Source organism: Falco punctatus (genome assembly GCF_963210335.1).
Source record: "Falco punctatus genome assembly, chromosome: 11".
NCBI lineage: Eukaryota > Metazoa > Chordata > Aves > Falconiformes > Falconidae > Falco > Falco punctatus.
In genome coordinates this window covers 3,896,278-3,921,571 of record NC_137591.1, presented here as the reverse complement: position 1 = coordinate 3,921,571, position 25,294 = coordinate 3,896,278, and the positions used below count along the sequence as shown (strand labels likewise).

The 25,294-nt window shown below is 38.5% G+C and overlaps 1 protein-coding gene across 5 annotated transcripts in view; it reads left to right on the top strand.

Annotated features, from left to right (window-relative positions):
* The window catches only part of PATJ (PATJ crumbs cell polarity complex component), a 158,947-nt gene that overhangs the window by 2,642 nt on the left and 131,011 nt on the right, over positions 1 to 25,294 (top strand). For 4 of the 5 annotated variants that reach the window (XM_080406334.1, XM_080406336.1, XM_080406332.1 and 1 more), the window contains exons 2-12: positions 5,644 to 5,699; positions 5,782 to 5,948; positions 7,670 to 7,861; positions 9,218 to 9,357; positions 11,148 to 11,346; positions 12,987 to 13,115; positions 14,885 to 15,097; positions 18,788 to 18,890; positions 20,684 to 20,772; positions 22,018 to 22,150; positions 22,432 to 22,566. In XM_080406334.1, the coding sequence (XP_080262460.1) occupies positions 5,678 to 5,699; positions 5,782 to 5,948; positions 7,670 to 7,861; positions 9,218 to 9,357; positions 11,148 to 11,346; positions 12,987 to 13,115; positions 14,885 to 15,097; positions 18,788 to 18,890; positions 20,684 to 20,772; positions 22,018 to 22,150; positions 22,432 to 22,566 (1,522 nt within the window). In that variant the 5' untranslated portion in view covers positions 5,644 to 5,677. Of the gene's footprint in view, positions 1 to 157; positions 5,700 to 5,781; positions 5,949 to 7,669; positions 7,862 to 9,217; positions 9,358 to 11,147; positions 11,347 to 12,986; positions 13,116 to 14,884; positions 15,098 to 18,787; positions 18,891 to 20,683; positions 20,773 to 22,017; positions 22,151 to 22,431; positions 22,567 to 25,294 lie in introns of those variants that run through there. The other variant, XM_080406335.1, reaches the window with a different exon arrangement.

Here is a 25,294-nt window from a genome sequence, read left to right as displayed (position 1 = left end):
CAGTTTCCATCACTGGGAAGGGCTGTGCCCTGAGAAGGGAGGAGGCTGTGAGGAGCAGGAAGGCTGTGCCATGAGGAGAGGGGAGGCCGTGAGGAGAGGCAGTGCCATGAGGAGTGGGGAAGGCTCTGCCATGAGAAGGGGAGGCTGCTCTGTTAAGAGAGAGGAGGCCATAAGGAGAGGGGAGGCTGTGAGGAGCGGGAAGGCTGTGCCATGAGGAGAGGGGAGGCCGTGAGGAGTGGGGAGGCTCTGCCATGAGGAGAAGGGGAGGCTTTGAGGAGCGGGAAGGCTGTGCCATAAGGAGTGTGAAGTCTGTGGTGAGGAGAGGCTGTGCTGTGAGAAGCGGAAAGGCTGTGTGGTGAGGAGAGGCGAGGCTATGAGGACCAGGAAGGCTTGCCCTGAGGAGAGGAGGCATTGGGGAAGTAATGCACCCTTTGCAATGCTTTCTGTCAGTGCCTATGAATTCATAGATTATTAAGAAAACAGGTTTTTACTTTATTTATGGGTCGTTAACAGGAAACCAGTTCATTTGCATTCCTTGTAAATTTTTGAAGTTTAGAAATTTAGTGTGGCTCCTGGTCTGACAATGCTGCTCCCCCGTGAAGTGATTCGTTAATTGTGTGCATGGTCATCATAATAACTTTAGGATTTATTGGTTAATTTCAGTAGAATACGATAATATTTAGATCTTAGAAACAAGTTTTCCACGAATTTTGTGACAATAGGTTTCTGAGACCATGTTACTGCTCTGTGGAGAGTGGCTTCAGCGTGAGCACACCCCTCTATTAGACTTCAGAGAACCTACACTGGTGCTTCCCTAGAGGCTGAAGTCCGCAGGAATTCAGGTTCTGCTTGTTGAAAGTTTGCATGCCTTGAGAGTGAGTAAGGCTCTTGATCTGCAAGGAGAGTGGTAGTCACAGATGCAGAGGTCGTTTTTTTGCTTTCCTCATCTTCTGGTCACTAATCATATATAACACATAGTTTGCCCGTGGAGCAGGTGTTTTTTTATATATATATTTAACAGTATTTAGCTTTGACCTGCTTTATCTTGGAGATAAGTGGTGTATTTGTGTTTAGGTATTCCCAGCAATGTTCTGTTGTTCCCTTCTTTCAAGTGCCTGGAGCAGTCAGCACATGCTCTATAGCGCTTTTTATAAATACTGCCACGTTACATGGAACGGCAGGTTTTGGTGGTTTCATCTGAAAGGTGTGTGCATGCTAAGCTTGGTTGGACTGAATTCTGTACATTACTAGGGTGGAACATGTAGGACAGCAAAATATGTTGGAGTAGTGTTTTTTCACAGTATGTAGTCATTTGATGTGTAAACTATGTGATTTTTAATATCTGAAGTTACAGGTGATGCTGTGTTAGGACGTTTTAGGATTAAGATCACATTAACAAATGCTGTTTTCCCTTTCTTTTGCCTTTATCAAATTTTAAACTGTTCAGGCTGAAATTTTCCAAGCCAGAGATCTCTCTGATGAGGAAGACGATATGCACTATATCAGTCAGTCCTGATAACAGGGCCAGGAAAATTTGCAACCACATTAGTGCAGAAAGGGGACTTTGGATTGAGGTATAACCTTGGCTGTTCTGTGGCAGACTGCTCAGGTTGGCCCTGTTAGAAGCCTTTGAAAAATAGCAGCAGTTAGCACTTGTGCAGTAAGGACTCGTGGCATCTAATATCCCAAAAGGCTATGCTCATGCTGCGTGGGGACAGCCTCCCATGAGGCAAGACCTTCCCTGTAGGCATGTCTCCTGGAAGGACACAGGTTGTTGGAGGCCAAGTTGAAGGACATAGGGCAGAAGCAGTTTTAGTTGTTAGGTGGGTGGGGAAAAATGGCTGGCTAAACCTCGTCCTCCTGCAGACCCCAGCAGAAAAGCCCTTGTTTCTGTCTTTTGGCAGCTCTTTGTGGAGGACAGGTGTTGGTCAAGGCCACTGCCAGGGGTGTCGAGTTCCCCTCTGGCTCTGGGATGTGCCAGGGTTGAGCACCCTGTGTCTCTGTGCAAGTGGCAGGTGTCTGGCAGGGGGGTGATGGCAATGGAAGATTTAAACTTTTCAGCTCTTCTGATGACCTCTGCTGGCATCAGCATGGGGGAATTCCTTTTTTCTTAGCCTGCTTTTGAAGAAGATCCAAGTCTTACGATTTCATACAAAACCTTATGAAACTCTCCCGTTCCTTATGATGCATAGAGTTCAGCTCTCAGAAGTGAAGACAGTAAAAACCCAGATGCACGCTGTGCTGGAGTGTGGAGTCTTTTCTGGTGTTAGAAAACACTAAACTTCCTGGAATTCATTATTTTCTCAATGAATTTACAGTTATGTTGGGAGTTGTGACATAAATTTTGAACCGAGGTTTGAAGTTTTGTCCACCAATAAGATAAATGAGTGGCTGTAGAAATCAGAGAATGGAGCTAAGGAAGTTGAATGTGGAGTAGGTGAACTAATTTTAACAAGACAAACCAAAGTGTTTTGGATCACTCTTCAAAATTACCACCTAGGAATAGACCTAGTTCAGCAACTGTCTCTTGACACCCTGCTTGGACTTGGCATTGGTGTTTGGAAATTGTTTAGCAATAAACTGTTTGGGCCCCTAAACATAAACAAGTCAATAGTACATGGAGTTGTGTGTTTCTCTGGTGCCCAAAAGCCAGTCTTAAGAGACCTGCCCTCAGTTACACATTGCTTGAAAACTTTAGTTTATATTTTCAGGGATCCCCTCACACCAGGAGCTGTTTACTTTAAAACATAACATGCTTCTTCCCTCCTCCCACCCACTCCTTTTAATGAAAGAAAGAACAAAGAAATAGTGAGGATGGTTTTAACTTATTGCACACCAAAAACAAACAAAAAAATCCACCCAAAAACCCCCACCAACCATTAAAGATCATTGTAAGCTGGCTGAAGGCCAGCTTTAATCACAAGGAATCTCAAAGTGTTGTGTAAACTTGAACTGTTATACAAACTGTACCTGAGGTCCACTTTGGTGTCCACTGGTGCAGAGTGGTCTGCAATGGCTCTTAGCAACACTTTGGAGCAGCTCAAGCAGGAAGCTGAAACTTTCTTTCATCTTTATTTCCCCACCTCCTGCACCTCCTTCTCCAGGGGACTTTTGCCTGTATGTCTTATGTATATTTTTCAGCTTAAATTTTTCTTTTTTGCATCTGTACCCATCGTGATAATTGCTATTGTTATACCTGCTGCAGTGGGGAAAAGATTAATCTTGGGCACTGTCAGTGTGGCACTTTGAGGCTGTTTTTTCAATGACGCAGGCAGTTTCTCATGGCACAGTTTGCCAGTGCAGCTGAGCTGTCTCAACTGCTAGCTGCTGCAAGGTGTGGTCCCACTTCCCCGGCATTTCTCGGCCCCCTCCTGTGTGCCAGTGCTGGCAGTTCAGAGCTAACTAGGCAGAAAGCTCACCCTGCCGAAACGTGGAGGTTTTTTCTGCGTGTTTAGCTCCCTGTTCCAGCTCACTATGGGATCAGATGAATAAGTGCAAGTGCAGATGAAAAGGGAAGAACAAAATGCATGAAAGAGGGCTGGAGAGCTGGACCAGCCTCTTGGCTTCAGCTATTAGATGGGCATGGTGCTGTCAAGTCATTATTTCCTGCCATGCTGGATTTCTTTTCTGGGTTTAATCTTTTCTTTACCCTAGTGCTGGTTTAAAGGTGTTTCAAGCCATTTTTCCTCATAGGAGTTATTTTGCATCCCTTTCTGATGTTGCTTCACTTGCTTTAGGGTTGGGGGTTTTTTCCCTCTTAACTGTTGATGTGAGGTAGAAAAACAGAGGGGGGAAGTGAATGGAGGGAAGTTAAATTGGGAAGAAAGAACAAATTTCCATATTTTTTGTCCTGTTTTGTTAAGATTCATGCAGTATTTTTAGTCAAGAAGGTTAAGTTTTGGCTTTTTTGTTTAGATGAAGATTGAGGAGCGTATAAGGAAATAGTATTTTCATCTGCTCTTCAGAATCTGATCTCAGCACAGAATCAAAGGCTGCGTTGCTCTTAGAAGTGTTTTATTTTGAATGGAAAAGAAAATAAAGCTGCAGCACTTAGAAAAGTTCAGATGCATTCCTGAAAATCTTTCAGAGGTTTTATGGGTTTGCTGCTTCAACTCTTGCTATGAGTTTGATTTAAAATGACCTCCTAAATCTGTTAAAAGTCTTGCAAAGCAACTCATTTTGCATGGCCCAGGGTGAAAACTGTGCAAACCCACCAAATTCTGCAGGAGCCCAAACTGCTCAGATACAGTGAAGGGTGCATAAATCTGAAATTGTGGTTTGTGACACACCCCTGCCTTCCCCTCCCCCTTAGATAAATCAACTGGATCTGACTGTTCAGGAGAAGAGAAGCTATTCACCTGCATAGTTAATATTTTGTTAAATATAACAGTGTCCTCCCAGAATTCAAGATATTTTCAGTGTGAGCACAGACAGTGTCAAAGGCAGAGCTGAAAGGATCAGAGGTCCTGCTGGGAGAGAGCCCCTGGAATGTCTTATTCTGGTATTACATTCAGATGCATATAACCCTTTCTGCTCTTGAATTGCAAGATTAAAGAAGTAAATACAGAGGTGGTTTTTTTTTAATATATAGGGCTATTTTTGTTCCAGAATAATTCCAAATATATTATTCTGAAATTACACAGTTATATACTGGGTAGAGTTAAAATAATATAAATTGTGCTATTAAATGGCTGATTTCTTTCAGAGAAGTTTGCACTCAGTGAAGAAATCTTGTTTCTCATTTATGTTTTGGTATGACTGCCTTGATAGGTTTCAGAATGGCAGGCTCCGCATCAACATAATAACATGCAAGTAAAGGTACAAATTTCTCATCGCTGCTAATTGCAAGTCTGTTGTTTTTATACTGCCATCTAGGCCTTAGCCCCAGTTGGAGACCTGTTCTATTTGGCATTTGTAGAGGAGCATGATAAAAGATACTCTGCACCTTAAAAGCTTGTCATGAATGTAAAAAAGAGAAAGGCAAGCTCACACAGGAGAGGAAGACAGGCTTCTTTGACCTGTTCAGCACCAAGGCTGTGATTAGAACTGACCTCCCTTAGGAACATGTTGGAATAGGGACTGATTTGGCCAGTTTGGGGCCTTATTGCTGTGATGTCTCATGAGTGGAGGGAACTTCATTGTTTTATAGAGAGATGCAAGGTTTCACCTATATTGCCATGCAGCAGGGTTGAGCTATCATGCTAAGAATACTGTCTACAATTAATCAGGTGGAAAGTATCTTCTAAATAATAGGAAGATTTTAACTGTATGTATATTTGAAGAGATCACAACTTTAATGTCTATATCCAAAATAATTTGGTTGAACATAGCTGTCTTAGTTTTCTTGGCCAATGTTTGTTTTTATAACCTGGATTTTCACTCATATTTGAAAGCGTTTTTCATATTCCTTCCTGTGTGTGCAAGTGACAAGGAAAGATTTTTGAATGTGCTGAGGCTGCAGTGCAGCTAGCTGTATTGAAAACTGCTTTGAGTGCTTGGGGTAAACAGGGGGTAGTATTTCTTTTATTAAATTTGTTATAGTTAGCTTAGTATTTTATTATTGCATGTATTGACTGTCTATCTGTTAGGATTCTGCTTGGATATATGATTTATTAATTTCATTTTTTTTTAAACCTCATCTAGGTTATTCTGAGTAATTTCAAAAATACCCTTCAAGATGCCTGAAAATCCTGCTGCAGGTATGTAGTCTGAAAGTGATTACTTTTGTTCAGCAGTGAGAAATGAAGCTCCATTCCTAACATGTACTACTTCATGGTGCAGATAAACAGCAGGTGCTGCAGATCCTTGATCGTCTGCAAGCAAAACTGCGTGAGAAAAGAGATTCCCAACATAATGAAAACCTGACTGTTTTACGTAACACACTCAGGAGCCCTTTGTTTAACCAGATACTGACTCTTCAGCAATCCATCAAGCAACTGAAGGAACAAGTGAGTGTAAAATTGTGGTTGTTGGTGTGATGATAATTATGGTGAACTTGGAATTTAAAACAGGGTATGTAGGCGTGTGTTAATCGGGGCACTGTCATTAATAAGCTGTAACTTGATGTGAGTGAATATTGGTTTGGGGGCTTTGTTGTTGTTTTTTGTGTTGTTTTTTTGTCAGCATAGTATCTACAGAGTCACTACTGAACTGAGAAGTGGTATTGCAACAAACAGGTCATGGGGCGGCATGCTTTGAAAGGGAAACAAAAAGCAGGCGTTGAGAACCACATCAGTGGGGGAAAAAAACATCTGCAAAAGACATCAGCTCTAGTACTTTGAAGTTCTGAAGACAGCTGGAATTGGGATCCTTTGTTTTTCACAGAAGCTAAATACTGTTTATCAGCTAACTGGTAGCATCTTTTGTCCTTAAAAGACATCATCACTTAGTTCCTGCTGACTTGTACAAGAACTGTTAACCTGCTTCGGGAAATAAAATCTAGAAAGCCACTCCTAAAGATTTTCCCGGCTCTGATGCAGACTACGCAAGCTAGCTTTAAAATGACTTGGCTTCAGCAGTGGAAGGAACTTTGTGGATTAGTTTATAATGCCAGCTGACATGTTCTGTGGACATGGGCATCAATGACACATCTGTAGGAATGGGTCTCACCCTGCAACGAGCAGTGTCAAACATGCAAACTTAAAACTAAGGACTAACTTGGGGTACCCTAGGCAGCAGCAATCCCTGTCTCTGCTGTTGCTGCACCTGCCCAGCTGCAGATATGGTGGGGTGGGTGTCAGGGGGACGAGGCCACCTTGCTGTCATTGCCAAATATATTGCATGTGTTCCTGCCTGGGTGGCATGGTAGTGGTTGTGCCATTCATTCTGCCTTCTTCCCAGGTTTACATAGGTGCTGCATCTGTTGCTGCTCCTTCCTTCCAAAGCTTGTATGCATGTCTGCAAGCTTTTAAAAATGTACAGAAATGCAAATATATCTAAGATCATACTTTGTGACTCTGGCATAATGGATTTTATATCAAGAATGTTCAGAATTATTGTATCTAGAAAACTTATGGTTTCTTGAAATTCTTTAAGCATGTCATGAGCAGTTTTATTCAGAATTTTTCAGTTTACTATGTCACACTGAGAATATTTCTGCATTTCTTCATTATCTGTCAGGACTAGAAATTGAACTGCAAATTCTAGCAATGATAGCATGTTCAATGGCGGTTAGTTTGTACCCTGGGCTCTCTCTGGGGAGGAGATAATACAGAACAGGCCTTTGGCTCCAGAGTGACTTAAAAAATTTGGATTCTTTTGCCAAAATTGTCTGGGTTTGCCTGACAGTTGCAACAGTGCTTCAGTGCCTCTTTAATGTTTGGTGCTTTTGTATGTGCTGTTTTTGGAATATTAGAGTGAAAAGAGGACAATGGGTGCGGGCAGGGAAGAAGCACAAAAGATACGGAGAAAATGAGTGGGGTAGAAACAGAGTTGAAACATTCAAGGAACTTTCCTCTTGAAAAACAGTTTAAACTTGATATGGTAACTTGGTTATAGCTGTATATTAACGTTGCTTAATTTATAGAGGTGGGTATGTTTGTGTGAATAAGCATATGCAAATGTATGTAGGCTTGCTTATTTGGTGGCAGTTTTCACACAAAATGGTATATGTGGACATCTCTTCTTTTGTTTTTAATAGTTTTTCTACATCTTTGTTCATTCTTAACAGCTCAATTATATGCCTCCTGACCGTTCAGTAGATTTTGATTTTACTAGAAGAGGGGTACTAGTGTTTGCTGACAAATCAGTTGCTGCTGGGAGTGTGCATACACCTTGCAGTTCACCTGAAGCCAAAGCATCGACCTTCACTCCAAACCTGGGAGTTAATGAATTTAACTTAATCATCAAACAGATGGCAAAGGTAAGGCTCTCAGCTTTAGTGAACAAACTTCTTTTCCTTTAACATCAAACTCTTTCTTTGGAGTGCATTCTCAAGCATGCTCTTTGTTGTGTATCTGGGAGTGTGGTGCCTCCTAGCCAGTAAGAGAGCAGAAGTGCTGAGGATAACTTTTCCCTATGAAAGATGTCAGCAAGGGAAAGTGGTTTGGTGTTTTGTTTTTGGGGTGGGGTTTTGGTTTTTTTTCTTTGCCAATTTTTTGTCTGTCTTTCTACCAAACACACCAGTACAAAAGAAATTTCAGTTGCCAGAAAACGTTTTGGGTATTTGATGACACTTAATTGAAAGTGGACATTTTCTGCAGAAACTTGTTTTGATGGAGAGACTTGTTTTTTCAAGTACATTTTAAATTGGAAATATACCAACTCTGTTAATATATGAACAGTGCAAATGATTAAAAGAACTGGCATGTAGTATTTTATTTAACTCTTCATTTAGTATGTCTTAACTTTGCCAGACAGATGCTGATTTCATTAACATGTGATGTAGCATGTACCAGATGCTTATGGAAGTTATACAGGTACAGACATCGACCCATGTGGGATTGGCATTTATACCACAAATGTATTGTTCTGTGTTATATTGAACCATTAATTTAATTGGTTAGTCATGCTTTCTATAGTAAGTAACTGTTGCTAATTGACTACCTTAATGTAACTGTAATATTTTGAGCATAATTCTTCTCATTAGAGTGTCATCAACTCATCAGATAAAAGGTTTAGCAGTAAAGACTGCACATTATTTTGGATAAAACAGCTGTGATAGCAGTGTGTTCTCTAAGTAATATTTCCCAGTAAACAACCCCAAAAATCTTAGAACTGAAGAGCAGGCAGTTGCAGAACCAAACTTTTTTTAGCATTAAGTGTGAAGTTGCAGGGAGGGGAAGGAAATTAATTTCTTTATTTAAAAGCTGCAATCTTTTGAACATACACCTAAAAATCAGCATTAAAAGCAAAGAGAGCCAAAAGACAAGTAATTTAGTTTAGCTATGCAGCATTTCCAGAAATCCCAAATATATTGCTGTAGACAGCACTTCGTTCATAGTTTTCATCCAGTTTGGAATTCATCTCATAACGTGAATGAAGTGTGAAAGCAGCTCTTAAATTCCCTGAGGTTTCAGAACCTCAGAGTGCTTGCATATCCAATACTCTGCTATATTAAAAATAATAAATGGAGGAGCTTTTATAGAAATAACATATTCAGTATTTTGCCTTTGTTTAGTCTTAGGAGGAGAATAATTCTCCCAGTGTTCATAAATTTTTAAACTAGCTCATTCTATTGCATTAAAAATTAGTAAATCAATTTTTTCTGTTTTATTAGGGCAGACAAATAGAATCAATAAAGATTGAAAAGCCTTCTGTTGGAGGTCTTGGATTTAGTGTGATCGCCCTTAAAAATCACAGCCTGGGAGAAGTTGGTATCTTTGTCAAGGAAGTCCAGCCAGGAAGCATAGCTGACAGGTGAGATCTTTATAATTGTATTGGAAATTTGAAGTATTTCCATGACGAGAAAAGTAATGAATTTCACCTTGAAAACTCTCTCAGACTAACGTGTTTGTCTGGGTTATCTGGCGGGATATTTTGTTGGTGGTATCTTGAATTCTGGCTTTTCAACTAAATGGACTCATGTTTTGAAGATCAGATTTTCAGATGAGTTTTAAATATCCGAGCCATTCATAAATGGAATTTCCAGAAATCACGACTCATTTAAGAGAATCATGTGTACTTTACTAAAAAACAAAAGAAAACTCGGAAAAGATACAAGGAAAATAATAATTAGCCTCCGTTTAAATTTTTACACATTGTTTCCCTGAAAGATTCCGCCCCCCCTCCTTGTTTCTTTGTTTATGTGCCTATGACAATGCCCTATTTATAGTTGGTTTTACTGTTTGTTTCCTGTGTAAATTTAGATCCAGTCCTCCCAACAGATCCCTGCACAGATGTCATCATAGAATTAAGGCTTCAGGCAGTTTCTTCCCGTATTGTCTGTGGGTTTTCACGCAACAACAAAAGACAGAGCAATCCTTTAAAAATAAAATGTGATTGTAAAACCACAAGAGTTGGCATGAGACAAATGCAGTGCTTGGAATTATGTTTCAAGAAAATGTGTCTAGATTTCAAGTCATTGGTGTCACTTTTTAAATAACACATGTCAGGAAGTGCCAACACAGGATGACAAAAAGAGTGGGGAGAGGTTGGAATGATAATGGCTATGGGCCCACAGAGAACACACTAGAGAACACTTAAAGAAAAGCATATTAGGCTCTTTCAAAGTGGAGACAGATGGACTGATCCGGATGTCAAAGGAGGGTGAATATCTCACTTTAGGATTTGATGACCTGCTGCTCACTTTCTTTGATGAGAGAATCTAAAATATGGTTAGTGCTTGAAGAAAGTGATTTCTGGGAAACATCTTAAACATCGCATGATAAAAAGGAAGTTTAAAATGTGTTAGTTAAGATGTGCAGTTATATTGTTTTGGGGTTTTTAAATTTCCCCAGCATGCTTTCCATTTTGCTGCTGAGACAAGATCTCCTGGAGACATTTTTGGATTCCTACAGAGCTTTGAAGGCAGTGTCTGTCTATGTAACAGTTTGGTCTCGTGCTCGGAATGAATATTTAACAAAGGAGATGAGTGATGGTTTCTGTCTTGTCACAAATCTAAATTCATCACTAGGGTGAATTAACTGTGAAATTCATATTATCTTAAGGTATAAGTTGAATTGTGTATTGCTCAAAGAAAGTTTTAAGCCTGAAGTTTGATACTGTAAATTTTGAGTAAAATATAAATATGCAGCTCATTGATCTTTAGATTAAATAATGATACAAAACAATAACATAAGCCCGAGTTGTGGGTAGTTAGAGATAGTATGGTGTGGTGCTAAACATAATGAAGAATAGTTCCTATTTCATTGCATAACTGGAAAAAAATAATTTTCTGCTCTATAATGCCATAACACCAAGAAAGGATAAGGGCATTTCACTGAATTTTGAATAGAAGCAAAGGAAGAAATTGAGAAAATTTCTGTGCTGTGATAAAGTTGGAACAAAATATGGCTGAGCAGTTCAGTATAGTGTGGATTGCATGTAGTTTGTATGTTAGTGAAGACAGTCTAATAAGCAGATTTTTTAAATATGTAAGTATTGAACCTTGCAGAACTGTGTATTTTGCATGTTCATATTTAAACTACACAAGCCCATTGTGAAGTCACTATGCTGCATTTCAAATTTTCTTTTAATGTTTTGTGAAGGGATCAAAGACTAAAGGAAAATGACCACATACTGGCCATTAATTGCACCCCATTGGATCAGAACATTTCCCATCAGCACGCTATTGCCCTCCTCCAGCAATCCACAGGATCTCTACATCTGGTTGTGGCTAGGGAGCCAGGTCATGGAAACAGCGGAACTTCGGCTGTCTTATTAAATGATATAAATCCACCTGAGACTGTGAGTTGTTGTAATACTGTCAAAATCAGATTTTGAACTAGGCTGGATGGGTTTTTTTGTGGTTGTGTTTGTGTTAGTAAGCTTTACATACAGGGATTTTTTTCTTTATTCGGATTTTATATGTGATGACATTTCATTTAAACTGATCATGCAATAAGTATAAGGCTTCCACTGCAAAGCTGCATGAAGTTGCTATAAAATAGATCCTGGGTTTTTATGGGATAGCAGAAGCTTTAGTAGATCAGCATATTCTTAGCAGCAGGTTCTGTTCAGCACAGGCTGGGTAAAGCATTTTATGAGTATACCCAGCTGAAACCTACTTGTGCTCAGCAATTGAAGATGCTCTGATTACATCTTAAAAGAGTGTAAACATAACCTATCATGAGCGCTGCTTGAAATATCCCAACCAATTCAAACTTAAACTGCTCAAAACAAAAAGCCTTGTCTTTGTTCTAAAACCAAACACAAAGTATCTGTTAAAGAACCTCTCAATCCCTGTTTACATATTGGGTTTTTTTTTAATCTGCACATTTCATTGATTGTGAACACTTTTGTTTTCTTGACCAAGGAGTGTTAGTCACTGGGATGTGTAATAAGCTATGGCTGAACTTCCATCCATCTGTGTTCAAACCATATGGTCCAGGTGGCTTCACTGAATTTGGTCGAACTGCACACCTAAATCCAGGGTTTGCAATATTAGAATCTTAATTTATTATACTAGTAGATTTTGATGAAAATCTGGTTAAGAGCAGTGCTTTCCTTATTCTCAGTAATTATTTCCCTCATGATTATTACAGGGCTAGTGAAATCTGAAGGTTTTAGTGGATAATCAATATTGTTTATTGCACTGAAAATTTTAAAGAATTAAACCTTAACTGCTTTTTCATTGAAAGATCTGCACTGAACAGACTAACAAAATAAAATACAAATATATATCTCTACAGGGGGTCTTTAAACTTCTTTTATGATATTTAACTGGCTTTGGCAAAGATTTTCAGTATGCTAATAAATCCTTTATTCACAGAAGACTTAAATCTGCCTACTTTGCTCCATTTTGGTTTCTATGAGATATTAATCTGACAGAAACATTGGCTGAGTTTAGATTGCTTAACAGCTTTGTTATTTTCAGATTGTCTTGTAGAACATAAGGTCATGGTACAGTGTAGCTTAGAAACATGCTTCCAATTCAGTATGGCAGAATATTGTTGCTGCGCTATTAATTCCGCATGTACTGGTAGTGTTTAGAGTATGTAAGTGAAATAACAGAAATAAGAATTTGGGCAATGCTAAGTGAAACCTAGGCCAGTCCAATCTCCTTGCCTCTGTTTTTCTCTGGTTTTTTCTTATTTGTGAAAAACTAAAAGGATAGTTTTTATTTTGGCAAGAAAATATTAAAATTACTTTTCCCTTGTATCCTGTTATCTTGAAAGTGAAGGACAAAATGTATGTTTAAAAACAGATGAGAAATCCCACTGCATATTTATAAGGAAATGAAGCTGACTGAACAAAATCCAACAGATCTCCAATATGTAGGGTAGAGAGATTTGCTCTGATTAATTCTTCTTGTTCCCGGTACATGTAAAAGTGAGAAACGTTAAAGTTCGGCTGAAATTAAAATCTCCTGTTTTTATTAATTGCAGATTCACTGGGGCCACGTTGAAGACATTGAGCTGATTAACGATGGTTCAGGATTAGGCTTTGGAATTGTAGGAGGAAAGTCGAGTGGAGTAGTTGTAAGAACAATTGTTCCTGGGGGATTAGCAGATCGGGTAATTTGTTATATTATGTCACTTCTTGTTTGATTGTAAAGCATAATTAACTGGTTTTGACAGTCTTAAAATAAACGAATATACTTAAACAAAAGGAAGCTGATAGCATCAAAGTCTGAATGCCAATGTATACTTCATAAATAAATATGTTGAAGGTATGATTGAGGAAAAAGTCAGCACCTGATATGAATTAAGTTGTTTCTCAGACATGCTTTGGCTTTTATAACATTGTTAAACATGCAGAAATCATGAAAAGTTGTCTAACCTTTTAATATTTTCAATACTTATGATTTTTTCAGCCTTTGGTCACTCTAGGGGAGGACAAATCCTCTTAATGGATTTGCATGTCCTCTGTACAATTTGGCACATGTGGCAACAGGTATAGGGACAAACTCTCCAAATGAATTGTTGAACAAGAGAATCTGCCCTATTGAAGTAATTCCATTGCAAGATTCAGTTTATAGATTGAAGATGTCCTACTTTTAGTGGATTTCATTTTAAAGGGGTTTTGATCCCTGCCTTGAGATCTGACCAGTTCAGGGAGATGCCTAGGGTTGATGTAAAGCCTTTTGAAGTAACTGATATCTTTTAAAGTTGTAGTTTGCAACCTTTGATTGCTAATCTTTAAAGACTCGGTGCTAACTGTTGATATATTTTAGGAGTAGAATGTGTTCAATAGCAAAAAAAGTTTGGATTTTTAATGTGAATTTGGTCGTGACAAGTTACAATATTTGAGGTCTGGAACCCATGCAGACAAGGTCTGGTAACAAACAAAAGAGAGGTGCTAAGGTACTTCTAGTATAGGATGGAAATGAAAACTGGAGATTTGGAGAGCTTTACTGGAAAGTGTTGGCTTTTACTTGATTGCTTCCCCCTGAACCTGTCATGTATAAATGAGCATTTTTTAATTATTGTGTAACACCTGTTTTGCTGTAAGGAATAAAGTGTTTTGGCTACAAATGAAGCATGTAAGTTAAGAACTCATCACATCATTCTCAGCTGAATGAGACATCATTAAGAACGTATGAAATAATGAGCACATATAGATGTTAAAATTGGATGAGTTTGTAAATGAGTTTGAGTTAGTTCTGGGAATAACTCTGCTATGATTGGTGTATAAATCAATGCACCTAAGGTGCTGGAGCTGTGCTGATCAATACCAGCTGAGGATTTGGTCCTATGAATGCTTGCTTATAATAGAAATGATGATGTAGGTCATGAATCATAATCATCATGTAAAAAACGGTTTGTGTGGAGTCTTGTTACCTTCAGTGGGTTTACTTGCCCGAGTTGGAGCTAGTCATGTGAGAAAAGAATTGCCAGGCTAATACAGAAGTATTAGCATACTGAAAAATTCTAAGTCGTCCTAAATCAGAATGCTTTTTATTCTAACCCCTATAGGATGAGGAGTAATCTATGAAACAGCAATACATAACAACTTGTGAGATTATAAAACCTTGTTGCTGCCTGTTTTGCTCTAAATTAGAAGTAACAACTTTCTTAGGCATGGTGCAATTCAACTTTGTATCCGACTCAGTTTTGGAAAGGTTGATTTACCACTGTTAACTGCTGTGAAAAAAACTGCATGATTATGCAGATGCTGCCTTGAATTATTTAGTATGTTGCTGTGGTGGTCAATTTTATGGCATTTTCTTGTATTGGCCCTCATGGCCATGAAGATGCCTCTACATGGTTTCAATTGTGTAATGGAATAGATAGTTTATGTATGGACTGGAAACATGTTTTTGCCATTTTATTTATGTTTGAAGGACGGGAGGCTCCAGACAGGAGATCACATCTTACAGATTGGAGGGACCAATGTGCAAGGAATGACCAGTGAACAAGTTGCCCAAGTGCTGAGAAACTGTGGGAATTCTGTTAGGATGATTGTTGCAAGAGACCCTAAGTGTGAAATTATGGAGACTCCACCAGCTCCTGTGAGCTGGCCAGTGAGTACATTACCTTCCTTTCAAAATGGAAATGTAAGTATCTGGTGTTTACTTAGGACATTTTTAACTATGTTTGTGGCTTGTGATCAGAAAGGAGGAAAAGAATGGAGTGTTCTTAAGACTTAAAGTGCTTCTTCTCTTTTGAGTTTCCAGACATTGTATGCCTGCATTTAAGTGGTCATTATTATAGCCCTGCCTTCTATAATTTTTCCCTTTTTCCTGTATGTTATTAATACCTATAATCTTGGGATCGGAATGACCAGCTTTACAGAATTTATTTCAGAGTGGGTAATTTAATTACCAAGACCATAAACGTTATCGATAAATGGTACTTCTAGTTCTCCTTCTTAGCTCATTACATTTTTGCTAATCAATCATTTCTAAGTGAATTTAAAACTTGACTGTGAATTTCCCTAGTCTGAAATCCAGAGCGCCATGGCCACACTAGAATTATTCAGCACAATCATCTTTTTATAAAACATAAGTGTAATGTTTTCATAGTCTACGCTACTGTCTGTGATAGGAAATATATCTAAAAATTTTGAAACTTGTTTTAGCAAATCTTATCATGGTCATATCAAAGTCTCTTGTTTTTGAAGTCATTCTTTTCAGTTTTGAGTAATTAAAATCAACAAATGCTACACTAAGTGTACAGTAGGTCTTGAAACATAAACAAAGCTGTGCTTGTGTACCATCTGCTACTACTGTGCTGCTTAGATTTAGGTGTAGAATCTGAGTAGCCTTTTCTTTCTTGTGTAGTTTCTTGAATATGAGTGAAGAGAGCTTTTTTCTTTTATTTTTTTTTTTTTTAGCACCATTTTTAAAGGTCAGACTAGTAAAGCAAAAGGTAGCCATTAACTTTGTGTCTTGCATCTCTTTGGAAGACTACTGTGCCTGAAGCTGTCAGTAAAGTATTCTGTGTCCTTCTCAAGTTCCTCTTCTCAGAGACCAGTGTAGTAGGAAATGCAAGGAGCAGAGAGATGGGGGGTAATTATGTACATAAGGTTGGAGTCTTAAGAGTGGTCTTTAATACTCTGAGAAAAAGGCTTTCCCAGAGAATCAGCATCTTTGTGAAGCACTTCTTTTCTGGTTGTATCATATTTTCCAAGGCCTGTATTAGGAAAAAATAACATGGTACTAGTTTTGTTTCCTCTACAAAGTACTATTTTTGTCTCTCCCCCACCTCAAAGGTGGGCATGCATGTTTGTCACTAATTGACCCCAAGCGTTGTAGATGCTGCAGCCTTTCTAAAATGTTACTCCTTCTGGATGTCTTTTCAATGTCCTCCTTATTCCTGCTATGTACTTTACAATTTTGTATATTTCTTTCTGAATGTCATCTATTATTCTCTGAACTAAATAGTGCCTTCATATTTAGGTTTGAAGAAACTCTGCTTTCTGGTGTTGAGATATTTGCCAAAATCAAGAATAGTGGCTAATCTGAATGTATTTATTAATTTAATGATTATTTTAATGACCATCAGTTTGTGTCTGACTTACAACAGAACTTTTTCCTATAATTTCTCTCTGGTTTCAGAGTACTTTCACTAGCTGTGAGCTTTGGAATATAAAATGTTTTCCTTTTCTTTTTTGTAAACCAGCAGAAAGGCATTTTTAATATATGGTTAGGGTTTTTTTCAGTTTTACTTAATATTTTATTTCCTTTACATTTCCTGTAGTAGAGAATAATTGAAACTACTTATGTCTGTGCATGGGCACAAGAAAACAGTCATATTATCTGTATACTCCAAGATACTGACAGCAATGTTAGCAGCCTACTTGTGCTGACTGTGTTTAGGACTGTACTTTGATTTTTCTGGACTGCACTTGTAATGTTTTGCATTCTACCAGTAACACTACTTAGAGAAAATTTCTGTAGTGCCAGAGCACTGACTGTGAGGGGCTTTTGACTGTCAAAATATCAGGACTTTCAAGGCTATATTATAGCTCCATTTCAGACATTACTATAGGCTTGTTTACTGTTTTCATTCCCTCTTCTAAAGATAAGTGACAGAGTATCAAAACTTATCTTCATCTCTGTCAGCATCTTATGGAGCAAAAGAGTTGAAAAGCAATTAATGAGCTTAATGAGTTGGCTAGCGGAGAGAGGTGTGTGTGATAAGGAGATAGCTGTCCATCGATCTCTCTTTCAGTGAAAAGTGAAATAGGTACGGCCATAACTCTGGCGTGCTTTTAACATAGGTCCTTCCAAAGCTGATATTTGGTAAGCATTTGATTAAACGTCCCTTTTGTTCACTCTTTTAAGAAATGTTTTCCAATTTCCCGGTCCATTTTTTGCTGTTGGCAGTGACACTATCCCTCTTGATTTCATCACTTTAACAGACCTTACTCTGATCATGTTCTTCTTTTTGATCTCATTGGGCTGTATCAGATTACTGAAAACAAACAACTTTATGTATTTTATTTTATCCCTTGCAATCCCAGATCTATGTGCTTGATTGTTTTTTCCCTTTGGTATCACCAATGTCTTTAGTGTGTCCTGTTTGAACTCTGTCTTGCAGTTTTGGTTTTTACCTGTCAAGAGTAGAGTTGCACAGACATACTGAGGCCAGCTTTGTGGCGACCTTTTTCTGTATACTTCTCCAGTGTAAGATCAGATCATACTGTAATCTTAGCTAGTGGCTTTTATGTTTTTTTGGTAATTGTAGTATGTGGAGGGTTCAGAGAACAAGTCATGTTATGTGCTTCTCTTTTCAAGTATTATTTGTTATGAGAAGTCATCAGTTCAACAATAAAGCATTTACAAATGAATACTCTTCTTCCCCTCTTAGGTCTTGAAAATAATTTTCATTGAATGTGAGCTAATGAGTCTTTTGCTTCCTATTGCCTTAGACAGTCTGGAGGCTTCCAGTGCTCTTTGCAGTTTGGTGGTGTTCAAATCTGAACAGGATCATATCAAACTTGTTAAGCTGATGTGTGTAAGATTAACGTTTGGAATGGTTTTGTGGTTTGGGATCTAGCATAAAAACACAATAAGATCAAACACCTACCTAGACTGCTGTATTTGCATTTAAGTAGGCAACTGCTTCTGTAGTAGAGATGTGCCTACTATGTATACACATGGTTTCTTTCATTTGAGGGCACTGAACCTCTTTTCTGTTTTGAGATCCCTTTCCTGCTGCCCCTTACTACTTTAGTAGGTAATAACAAGGAGAGATAAGCATCACTTTTTCCAACAGAAATATGTGAGTGATCACACTTTGTATCTGTACCAGGTTTTTTTACTTCTTAACTGTCTAGTAGAAAGAGCTCAAGCAAGTGGATTCATGACACTTTATCAGGACTAACATATGAAAGGGAGAGAAGAGATTCTGAGGGTATTCAGGGTTTCTGTTGTCTTGTGGGATTGACTGGGGAGTTTGTTACCGAGTGGCAGTGGAGTCCAAAGGGAAATGGCCCCTGAGCAGTCTAATGAAAACCTTTGTTTTCCATAAAATTTTCCATAAAATTTCCAAAAAAAAAATAAATACTATACCTCAGATGGGTATGTGGAGAAAGTATTAGGAAAGAATTCTAAAAATATCTACTGACTTTGGGTCACACCTTATTTCTGGCAAACATTGGGTGTATCTCTTGCAGATCTGATCCCTCCTAAAACAGGAAAATCAAAATCACTACTTACTTCTGATCTTAATTAACCTGCAATATTGTAATGGTACTGGGAAATAATGAGTTTTTTTATTGTCTTGTGCTTTATTTATAGGATAATGCCAAACTTTTTGAGACCTATGATGTTGAACTTATAAAAAAGAATGGGCAAAGCCTGGGGATAACAATTGTTGGGTATGCTGGCTCATCTGATGTAGGTGAGTCCTACAGGATTTAGTAAAGTCTAGAATGGAGGCTTCTCAAATACCCTTTATTTACTATGGGGAAAATGGTTAGCACTTCTTTGAAACAGTGTAACTTACAACATCTATGAAGATGGAGAACTGGCTGCAAAGTGAAATTCAGCCACAACATTTTTTGGAGTTGTAATACACTTAAAAAAATAATTCCCACTTGACTGCTGGACTGTGAATTTTACACGCTTATGTTTTTACTGTGCAAGACATTAAACTGTAACAGACAAGTTCCTGCATGTACAGACTCCAACAGTCAAGTTCCTGTCTACACTGTTCCTTATTTTGCCCCAGCAGTATATAGCATAATTCAGATAACACAAATCAAGAAGAATTTCAGAAAGAGAGTATCAGATGTTTGCAATTTGCCTTAACTTTTCAATGGCAGCTTCAGTATGTACAAAGTAACTCAGCGTGCAACTTTTGTTTGTTTAATGAATTGTAGGTGTTAAGAGTAGAAATGATCAGCCAGATTAACTAGTCCATCCCTCTGCCAGGCAAGAGGTGCAGAGAATCTTAGCTGTGCATGGTGTGTATGCCAACTTCACAGGATGATGTACTGTCTTTGGCAGATGGCTGTTTCACTGTCTAAGCTCTGGGAACAGATTAAAATACCTATGCTGGGATACTGGGACATGGAATCAGTTTATGGTGGTTTTTTTCCTAAATCCTTTTTAAATTAGAGCTGCTAAATTGTCTTTCCAATATTTGTACCACAAATGATAATATTTTTAAAATGGACTCAACTGAATATCTGATTTTACACAAAGGGGTAGTGCTTTTTATCCCTTCCCCTTCCTCATGGGACTCAAGAAGGTATTCTGGGAACGTGGTGTAGCTGGGGTTGCTTTCCAGCCCTCCTCTTTCCCAAGAGATTCTCTACTGTTGCTGGTCAGGAATCCCAGGCCAGTGCAGTGAGCACCGGGAACTAGGCTGAGGAGGAGTACATGTCAGACAATAGGAAATGCTGGGTTTGAGGCACTGGTAGAGGAGTTTTGCTGAGCATGGGCAAACTGTGTTGGGCAGGTGTATGAGGAAGGTTAACATTGAGAAAAGGATGGATGAAGTGTCAAGATTCAGTAGAATTAAAGGTCAGCATCTTGTATTTTACAGGAGTTTGTGGAAGGGAAGGGTTACTGTTTCAACGGATGACTGTTTTTTTTTTACTTTTTTTTACTGTTTTTTGTTTTTATTTTGTGTGCTAATTAGAAGTTAGAATTAATAATTAAACGTCAAATATTACAAAGAACAGCTTTTCTGATTTCTATGTTTCTCTTTTTTTAAAAAAAAAAAAAAAGAAAAATCCTTTTCCATTAAGATTTAAAGTACTAAATTCTTTAGCTATAAGATGATTGAAGTCCTGATCAAAGTACTTAAGCACATACTTTACTTCTAGCTTGGGTAGTCCTATTGAAATCAAATGCAGCATGGATTTAAGTGATTGTGGTTTAAAGCCTGGGTAAGCACAAGGATGAATCCATGGAGGAGGTGGCCTTTTGTGAGCCATTTTAAGGGAAAATTTTTGAGGTCACTGTACAGGTGAGTGTGTCCATGCTGTTTTTTCCATCAGAGATCCTCAGTCATTCTGTGTCAAGCTCTGTGAGTGGTCATGTGCAAGTGCTGGCAGTTTACAGAATCATAACTTTGCAGGCAGAAGTGTGTGAAAAAGGCTGTAATTAAAAAAACTTAATAAGAAAAGAAACAAATTGGATTAATGTAGTGACTTGTTTCTCTTCCTCCCCTCCCCCTGCCAACAGAACCTTCAGGGATTTTTGTGAAAAATATAATACCTGGTAGTGCTGCTGACCACAATGGCCAAATACATGTTCATGACAAAATTGTTGCTGTAAGTAAAATAGTCTGCTTATATATTTTTGTAGAACTAATACTTAATTACACATCTCAGTGTTAAAAGAGCAATGTAGTAAAGACTTCCTAAAATTAATTAAACGTTCTGTACTTTGCAGAGGAAATAATTTGGTGGTTCGTATTTGTTTAGGTAGATTTGTAACAGAAATGAGCTTTGGGTTGCTGTGGTTAAAATATTATTTTGTATTCAAAGTAGTAGTAAATAGTAGTTAACTATGAAAGAGGCAAGCATTTGTATTAAAATATTTCAGAGTGGAGAATGTTGGCTTTTGGCCTGAAGTAAAGATGAGCAGCATTAGCTTTTATTTGAATTGAATGGTTTGAGGATGGTTAAGATTTTGCAAGATGTGGCACACTGTTTAATGGTCCTTAATGACTGCGTAGCGTAGTGTGGATACAATCAAAATGTTAATAGTCACAAATTAGGTTTAAAACCCTAAGCTTTAATGTGCAGAAAAATTAAAAAACATTGCATAACAGTGAATTGAATAATAGCCAATTCACAGTGCAAGCAAGAATGAATTACAGTCTTTTTTTTTTTAAGATACAATATTTATAGAGATACGATTTTAAATTACTTTTTAAATGTGCACTATGCCAGACCTTCCAAAGTCAGTTTCTCCTTTGTGAGAGCAAAAATTGATAACAACCTTGTGCTTTTGTCTGCAGCTTTGCAGTTGAAGCCCTTATTGGCGCATGATCTAACAGTGAGGTGAACAGAGTATTTTGGTTGTAAATTAAAACATCTGACTTAATGTAAGAATTGGGTTGTGGATTATATGAACAGTTATGTGTATAGGCTTGTGTGGGGCAAGTTAAAAATCCATGCAAGAACTAACAGTGATAATGAACTGAACAGAGTTCTAGGTTGACTGCTCTCGCTGGGAAGCTTCATTCACAATACTACTCAAGCTGGTTTTTGTAAGCAAAAAAATTGTAGGGGGAAAATCAGTGCATACTTAGATTAGTAAATTCTGTTTTGTGGTTGCCCTGTGAAGACAGAAGAAATTACTGTTGTGTTTCCTTTTAAAATGCATTTTGAAAATGTTATCTAATTAGTGAAATGTAACTGATTTAATGAGATTGTTTTGCAAATACTGCTGTCTTGGGTGAATAACCCTACAATTTCTGCACAAAATAATGTGGATGTTGCTTACAGTGTATGGTACAGCATAAGAATGTAATGTAATGTAATTAATATTATCTGATTTTCTTGTTTGAGGTTGATGGAGTTAATATACAGGATTATACCAACCAAGAAGTGGTAGAGGCATTGCGTAACACAGGACAGACTGTACGCCTTACCTTACTTAGGAGGAAACCTACTATTTCCTCAGAAAGAGCTACAGATAGAGGTAATTTTTTTTTAGCAACTGATTTTATTTTTCACTGCATTTTCAGCTACCTAATTTAACAATTAAGACTAGATACCACATAATCCTAGATTTTTGTAAGGGCACACAAAAAAAAAAAGATACTTGGGGAGGAATGGAAAGAAACATAAATGAGAGATTTAGGAAATTTGAGTGCAAACTCGTGTGTAGCCAAAAAAAAAAAAAAATCGGTTCATGACATGGTGTTACTACTTGATATATTTTGCAGCATATAATTTATTTTTTTTCATGTGTTTTCACAGTGCAGCCAACTGTTCCAGTCTTTGTGTCCCCTGGAGCTGTAGGGACTGAAACTAGTGTGGACACTAAGAATGAGGAAAACCAAGAACAGAAGGATAATCCTCAAACTGAAAAGAAACAAAGTCTAGATAAAACCGGTGGGTAGGATATCTGTAGTGTCTCTTCTGAGTCTTTGGAATTGTCTTTAATCCATTTTCAATACTGATGGGCTGTCGTGGCTTACTCTGTCTTTAGCTTTTGCTCTGTAATGCTTTTTATTCAGGTCGCTCTAAAGTAAAGCTCTACCTGTTAGATCTATCAAATCTTCCACCCCACTCTGTCCCCAAAATGAGGTTTGCCAAGAGTGTTCTGTGTCATCATAGATGTCACTGATGAAGGGCGCTGTTAGACCCTGCAGCTATTGACCTTCTTTCATAACTAGCTGTCAAGCCATTGGTTAATGCTGTCTTTGATCCCAGCGAGCCGTCTTGTTTTCAGCCTATTTATCAGTCATCAAACCCACGCTTCCTCAGTTTCCAAATGAGAATGCTGAGGTAAATGGTGTCAAAAGCTTCAGTAAAGTTGAGATGTATTACACCCTTCATCCACATAGCTATCTTGGCAATCAGATTGATCAGTTATTTGGCAAATCTATATTAACTGTTCCAGATTTGCCACCTTACTTTATGTCTTCCAAAATGGATTCCAAAAGGAAGCATCTCATGATCTCTCCAGGGCCAAAGGTGAGACTGACTGCCCTATAAATTCTCTGGGTATTTGTCCTTGCATTAAGTTGCCCTTTTCTAGTCATTAGCAGTCCCCCTTTGATTGCCATGTTTTGATTTGGGCATTTTTTTGTAGATTATAGACAGTGGAGGTGCAGTCCTTTCAGTACTCTGGAATTAATCTCATAAGCTCTATAGAGCTGAATGCCTCCAGCTCACCGATTCCTCTTTCTAGCCCTGGTCCTACTCTGATGACCTAAGGTGTGCTGCCTGCAGTCTTCTCCTGACAGAGATCTGTCCATCCTCCTCTGCTGCCAGGGCCCTGAACCAGATTGCTAGGTGAGCAGCATCTGGAGGTGGAACTGTTAAAAGTTCACATTTACTTCCCAATCCAGTGTTGCCTCAGTCACATCTATCTTCTTGCCCTCGCAGATCTTAGGCATCTGCAGTCTTTTCAAAGTATTCTGTTGGTTTCCTGTACATCGTCTCTGATGCCAATTTGTTGCAGTTTCCTCTTTTGACACTGCAGTAACTTCATCAGTAGTCCTCTTCCAAGCTGCTTGACTTGGTCTCCTACAACCTGTGACCTGAGCTGCAGCATCTTCCCTCAGGAATTTTGGCAGGGTAGAGCTTGATGAAGGACCAGAGGTAGCTGCAGTAGCAGGGACAGGGGACTGTGTCTTGTGAAATGTCTCCATTTTTGTAGGCCATTTTCCACACAAATGAGACAGAGGCCGTTTCCATGAACATTTGTCTCACCTGTGTGCCACCTGCCATGTAACTGGCTCCTGTTTGCTTGTCCTGCTTATAGTGCTCCTGGTCATTGACATTTTCTGGAGAAGTAGGAGGCATAACACAAGTTATATGTCCACCTCCTGTGAGATTCCCCACTTGACAATGAACCTCTCCTTGCTTCCTGTTGGTTTCCAGACCCAGCTCGTTTACCTTGTGGTGTTTATACTGCTGCATACTGCTTCCTCCCATGCTACTGTTGGAAACGAGAGTTCAGCCTCTAGATATGCTATTTCTGGCTTGCTTGTCCCGAGCTTACTAGCTGAACTGGAAATTGTTGACTGCACACGTATGCAGGCAGATGAGAATCTCTAGTCTGGCAAAGGCACAATAGGTGTAAAGACCTGATAACTGGAATTAGAAGCTGGACAGGAGTTCAAATTAGGCATGTGTTTTTAACAGCAAAGGCAGTTGGACATAGGGGCAGATCACAAAGGCATGGATTACTTTGTTTTGTAGCTGACTTCTGAATCTGTGTTGGAGGTCTTTCCAGAAGGCGTGCTTCAATTCCCCCACAGATTTCTGGGCTCTTCTACAGGAACTTCTGGGTGAATTTCTACAGCTTGTGTTGGAGTCAGCATAAATTATCCTTATGCCTGGTAGTTTCTTAAGATATGTAGATGTAACAGAGGAATCTGAATTACGGCTGTCGATGAATAACAATTTTGCTATGATTGTGGAAGATCTGTCAGTATTAGAGACAACCTGGAAACGAGAGAAATGTAGCAGCTCCTATGTTCCATTCTGTTTTACTTTTCTGTCCAAGCCTCGTAACCAGACATCCTTTGTTGTGACTTTTGCATGTTCCCAGAAATAGGAAGCCAAAACAGAGGTGGTTAAGTAGCTGAGATGTGAGGTTATCAAAGCATTGTTTTAGCTGTATGAATGGAAAAGCATATATTGATTTGTAGTTACAATGGACAAATAACTTAAGGACTTAGCAGCAGAATGTATTTAGAGGCAGAAGAGCCAGGAGGACTTACGCTCACAATGACAGAGACTAGAAAAGAGCAACACATGCTGTCCTGTGTCACTTAGCCAGGCCTTTTCTTACTGTGGAACTTTCTGTGCATAAAGTATTTATTTTTTTACTGAAGTGAACCATATCACTGTCAGTTCCTGACTACTTGTGATTGGGTTATTTTGTGTCACAGGCTGCAGATGTCTGCCCTGATGCAAAGAGAACTTTGAGGCATTTGTTAACCTAATACCTAGAGCTGTGCAAAGATGGTATATCAATGCCAGGATCAGTTTATGCTGGGAACTAAAATTGCTTTTACCTGGCTTGAAGTTAACAAACTCTTAGTCTCAAGGTGTCTTATGTAGATATGCCTTAGTGATCCCTGTTCTGCTGATATTTTTGAGCCCT